This window comes from Grammomys surdaster, unplaced genomic scaffold (genome assembly GCF_004785775.1).
Source record: "Grammomys surdaster isolate TR1022 unplaced genomic scaffold, NIH_TR_1.0 65, whole genome shotgun sequence".
Classification (NCBI taxonomy): Eukaryota; Metazoa; Chordata; class Mammalia; order Rodentia; family Muridae; genus Grammomys; species Grammomys surdaster.
Window position 1 is genome coordinate 18524697 of NW_021604567.1, and position 6000 is coordinate 18530696.

Sequence of the window (6000 nt, forward strand, 5' to 3'; positions counted from 1 at the left end):
CTCGGGGGGTGGGGGAAAACATTTGGTGGGAAGAGGGTAAATATGGTTGAGAGTGTCTGACATGAAGAAAGGTTACAGAATGAACAGGTAGGAATGATTGTCAGGAGGGAAGTTGGTTATAAATCCTTGTGATCTCATTTGAGTTTTGCAAGTGTCTGCACTTTGATAGCTCCAGACAGCGCACTGAGCAAGAGATCTGGAAATGTGTGCAGAGAGGCCTGGATTCTCCATTGCAATCCCCAGAGCAGCAGGATGTATTGGCATCCCCAGAAACTGGCTGCAGATGCATATGCTCAGGCTTACCCTGGATCAGGAACCCAGGAGAGTCCAAGCGTGTGTATTTGTGTCAGGTGCAATGACGATTGCCTATAGTTCCAGCACTTGGGAGACTGAGGCAGGGATGTCCTTGAGTCTAGGAGCTCAAGAACCACCTAGTCAACACATCTGAACCCATCTCAAGGACTTAGGGTCTAGCTCTTGTCTAGCTCTTTTCTAGCTTGCACAAGGTCCTGGGTCTACTTCCCATCTTTGAGCAAGCAGGGCTGGTGGCATACACCTTTGATCCCTGGTTGATCTGTGTGAGTTCAAGGCCAGTCAGACCTGTAGAGATTGCTACAGGCCAGGCAGGGCTACACAGTGAGACCCTGTCTCATTTAAGGTGGGGGAGGGGACTTTGTACAAAGGAATTTAAAAACAAACAAAAAGCCCCTAGGCTAATTTTGACACTTGACTTTGAGACCCACTTCACTAAATAATCAACTGTGGAAGGTGATGTGTTTATGAAAAGATAAAGAGATAAAGAGAGTATGTTCTGTGGAGGTGTAGTGAGGTATGGGGGAAGGGGATGTCTCAGTGGGTCCATGCCGAGGCATCTTCCCCCTGAGGGACTAGCCACACTGGTATAATATAGAATAGAGTTTATTCAGGGTATTGGGAGAGGAGCAAGGAGGGTAGTAGAGGCAGGGAGAGAGAGAGAGAGAGAGAGAGAGAGAGAGAGAAAAGAAGTAGAGACCGGCCATGACCATGTGGAGAGAGAAGGGGTGAGGGGACAGAAGGATCAAGAGAGCAAGAGCAAAAGATCAAGAGGGAGAGGAGGGGGCAAGCAGCCCCTTTTATAGTGAGCCAGGCCTACCTGGCTGTTGCCAGGTACCTGTGGGGGTGGAGCTTAGACAGAATGCTAACAGAAGGCATATAAATTTTGTACTAACTAATTTGTATGTTTACTATTTTTGAAACAAGGTCTGTCTTTGTAGCCCTGGCTGGCCTTGAAGTGTTCTGTTCTCAACCCTTACAGTGTTGGGATTACAAGCGAGAGCCTCCCCACCCATTCAGAGGATTGTTTTGAAATCTACATGTTTTTATATGTCATGCCATGCCCATATTTCTCTTTGATTTTTCTTTCTAGAAGTTAGTTCATTGTGAACATAACAGTTTCCCTCATTTTTGATTTGTTGGGTTTTTTTAATTAATTTCATAATGGCCAAGGAATGTAGTTTATATAACACAACACTTTTAAAAATAGTTGGCTCATGGCCCAGGACATAACCCATCTCGGTAAGTAGTTTACATGCACACCAGAAGGATATAAACACGTCCTAGTGGCATTTCTGGTGCCTACGAGAGCCATACGAGAGCACATACGAGAGCATTCTTGGGTTGACAGAAGAGCTGAGAAAGACAGTGGCCCATATGTTGTCACCACATAATGGTAGCACGATCATGGCTACATTTAAGGTGGTGATGGTACAAACAGAACAGCCTGGAACAGCCCCTGCCTGCCAGGTGAAACATGGGGCAGCTGTGGGGTGCTTTTCTTCTGGATTCCCGTCTGGCCTAGCATTTGTCCATGCACGGGTTTTGCTTGCTTGTTTTGTTTAACTTCACACAATGTTTTCCCTCTGAGAGTTTAGCCTGTCCTCTCACACCACTCCATCTCTGTGTTCTAAGTGGATAAGTATCTAGAAATTGTCAGGTTTTTTTTTCTGCTGCCCCTGTCATCTCTGGGTCCTGTGCTAGTATGGATTGAGATTTTATCTTCCCCATGGGCCTCCTTTTTCTGATTCTGTACATGGTGACCATGGTTGTCAGTTGAATGATGGGTAGTATGAACTTGGCCCCATGATGCTCTCTGCCTTTGTCTTCTCATGTACTCGGTTGAGCTTGTTCTGGGATGCAGTTACTGGGAAACCACTTGGGCCTTTAGTCTTTAACTCTAAAACTGGTTAGGTGGGATGCTTCTAAAGTTGGCCTCCTCATGACTATCTGGAGGCCCACAGAACCATGGGCCTTTTCTAGCCTGGCTAGTGGGAGTCTATACTATTCCTGGCTTCCTGTGAGCCATATTGTTATGAGCCAGACATATTGTTACCTCCAATATGTCCTGGAGGCTTTTCTGGATTGGAGATGGTTCAGTCACACAGGCATGAAAACCTAAATTCAGATCCCTAGCACCTATGGGGAACAAGGCGCAGCTAAGCACGTCGGTAACGCTAGCTCTGGAGTGGGGTTGGAGATAGGGGGACAGGCAGATTCCTGGAACTCATTGGAACAGTCAGCTAGGCAAATTGGTGAGCTCCAGATTCCTTCTGTGAGAGAAACTGTCTCCAAAAAAAACAGTGGAGCTTATAATAAAGGAAGACAACTGATGTTGGTCTCCACATGCCCAGGTGCATGTGTGTGTGTTGCGTATGTGTACCTGTGTGTGTATGTGTGTGCATGTGTCCCTTTAGCGCTCATACCTAGCTTATCAATAAGTCTCATTGGTTTTTAGAGAGACTGCCTGTTTGATGCAGTAGGAACCAAACCTCCTCCTTTATAATGACCTCGCTGCCTCTTTAACTGAATTGTTCTATTCCCGTGACCAGCCGAGGCTAGCTAGTGAGTTTCTGCTGGCCAGGTCTACAGAGTGAGACTGTCTCAGACTCACTCATTGAAGAGCATCAGTGTTAGACCTGCCTGGTAACACGTCATGTAGAAATCCAATACTTCATTTACTTGCTTTATTCGGGCTATTATAAACAGTTTATCACTGTCATAAAAATGTTAAAGTTAGCATTCATTGATTATACGCTTTGTGTGCACAAATACATGTTTACAGACATAGGTGACCAGATGGAGGAGGATGAGAAGGGACACCTTCACATACCTGCTGCAGCACCTGCAGCACAGCTGTGCCAACATACCACCTGTAAATAAGAGTTGTGTCCTGGTCATCTTCAGTGATGACATGCACATGCACACACACATGCATGGACACACACACATCCACACACATATGCACACACATACATATGCACACACATGCAAAGGTACACACACATGCATGGACACACCCACACAAACACAGATGCATGTACGTGCACACACGCATGCACAGGCAGACATACATGGATGGACATACACACATGCACACACACATGCACACACAGACACAGGCACATACTCACACACACGTGTACACACCCTGCACATGTAGCATAGTGTGTTTAGTGCTTGAGGTGGTATTTCCTGGTTGTGATTTGCGTTTCCAACACAAGTCATTCCCCACTGTCACCATTTTCTTCTTTGATAATTTCCCTTTGTAATTCCCTGTTATTCCCCACATCATTCCACACAGGTCATATCTGTCTCTTACTTTCCTCTCACCATGAGGATTTTAACCTTGCTTCTGTCCTATGTGCAAAGATAATTCCTTTCAACTGACCAGCAATTCAAGGACAGGTTTTCAAAAGCAATTCATGGACTATGTTCTTAACATGTATTTTATTAACAAGGCCGGCTGTTCTTTCTCTGATTTGAACTCCATGCAGGGAACATAGAAAGACCTAGGACTTGGGGTGAGTGAACCCAGTTCCGTTCATCTGGAATGGATCCTGTACCAGGCATAGCTCAGGTTTCTCTCCTGGATACCAGGAGTCCCTCTGGCTTGCATTGAGGGTAGATAACTTTAGGTAGTGTGTGAAGTATGATATCGTACATGTATGTAGATAACATGTGTGATAGTAGATAGCCTGTGATGTATGACAATCTATAAATACTTATTTCTCCTCTCTTGTCACTCAAGGATTTTCTATTTTGTGTATAGGTAACCATATATGGAGACATACAGAAATATATATAATCTATCTCTGTATTTATCATATATATACATATATACATATGAGAAACATACATATTTCATTCAGCCACTAATGTGATCATTGACCGCTCATTTGTTAATATCTTCAGAGTGGGTAAATATGATAAAAGCACAAATAAGACAAAGTTTTGGTTTTTAAAAAAAATGTTTATTTTTATTGCTTTTAAACATATGTAGGTGTGTGTCTGCGTGTGGGTATGTGCACATGAGTGCAGGTGCTCATGGAGGCCAGACACATCAGATTCCCTAGAGCTGGAGTTACAGATGGTTGTTAGCTGCCTGACATGGCACTGGGAACTGAACCTGGGTCTGCTAGCTCTCTTAGCTCCTGAATCACCTCAGCAACCCTGACAATTTTTTTAAGTTTTTAATTTTTTAACTCTCCTCCATTGCCCTGAGCATGCATTCTACTGTTGAGGGCTCTGTCCACCTCTGTTAACCATTCATCTGAACTTATGAAAGGGTATTTTTACATGTTACATGTATATATGTTTTGCCTGCATGTATGTAAGAGTACCACATCCATGTAATGCACACAGAAGCCAGAGAAGGTGTCAGATCTCCGGGAACTGGAGTTACTGACAGTTGTGAGCTGCGTTATAGGTATTGGGGATTGAACCCAGGTTCTCCAAAGGAGCAGCCAGTGTTCTTATCCACTGAGCCATCTCCAGGCCCTTAAAAAGGTTTTAATGGTCATAGTATCTGCAGGCTGTACACTAGTACGTTCTACAGAAGGAGTTAGCAGGGCCTGGAGCAGAGGACCTGGGCTCAGTACCCAGCATGCACAAGATGGCTCACAATCATCTATAACTCCAGTCCTAAGGGATCCAACACCCCTCTGGCTTCTAGGACTACTGCACACATGTGGTGCCAGACATATACACAGGTAAAATGTTCGTACACAGAAAATAATAACATACATTCCACACACCACACATACACTCACACAGACCACACACACACACACACACACACACACACACCGCACTCCCACAATAAAAGATTTTAAAGGAGGTGGCGCTGTTAAATATGGCGATCTAGAAGAAGAAAAAAATGCCCACAACCTCAGATTCTCAAAAATAGTTTTCTTTTAGTAGCTTGAAATGGTCTCAAGCCTCTTCTTTGCCTGTTCTTGCTGATGGTTTGTCTCCATTTGCTCTTTTCCTCCTTAGGTGTGGCTGGATCTCCTGAAGCCCATTGGGAAGCAGATTCGAAGTAAGTATTTCCTTCGTGCTCCCCCTAACGGCAGTTGCAAGGCCAGGTGATTCCCTTGTGGAGGTGTCTTTTTGTCTGGCGTGAATCCCTAGAGACACACATTCCTTGTTCCCTTGTGACAGCTTGTCATCACCCACTAATTCACAGACTATTAAAATAGTCAACTTCCACCATTTTCATACATAATCCCTTGGTAATCAAAACCTCTCTTGGAAATCAAATATCATCTTGATTAATGACTAATGCCTGCTATTAAACCCTGGAATAAATTGAGCTTGTCTCTTCTGTGCTGTTTGCTGTTTTTACTGTTCTGTGCTCAGAGGAAGGGTGGAGCCTTCTGTTCTTGAAATAGACTTGAGGCTTTCTAATCTCCCTTTTCAGAGCCTATGAAATCAGAATACTAGCATTGTCTGAGGAGAAAGTGCGTATTTGTGAGTGTGACATCATGTGTGCTTGATGTGTGTCTGTGTGAGCATGTGCATGTGTGTGTGTATGTGTACTTGTGTGTCTGTGGTTGTATATGCCTATGTGAGTGTGTGTATGGTATGTATGTATTTGGTATGTATATGTCTGTGTGTGTGGTTGTGTGAGTGTGTGGTATGTTTGTGTCAGTGTTTGTGTGGTGTGTCTGTGGTATATATGTGTCA

At 44.1% G+C, this 6000-nt stretch overlaps 1 protein-coding gene across 4 annotated transcripts in view; it reads left to right on the top strand.

Annotated features, from left to right (window-relative positions):
- The window catches only part of Farp1 (FERM, ARH/RhoGEF and pleckstrin domain protein 1), a 246828-nt gene that overhangs the window by 180142 nt on the left and 60686 nt on the right, over window positions 1–6000 (top strand). For all 4 annotated transcript variants that reach the window (XM_028771320.1, XM_028771347.1, XM_028771329.1 and 1 more), the window contains exon 4: window positions 5311–5353. In XM_028771320.1, the coding sequence (XP_028627153.1) occupies window positions 5311–5353 (43 nt within the window). The remainder of the gene's footprint in view (window positions 1–5310; window positions 5354–6000) is intronic.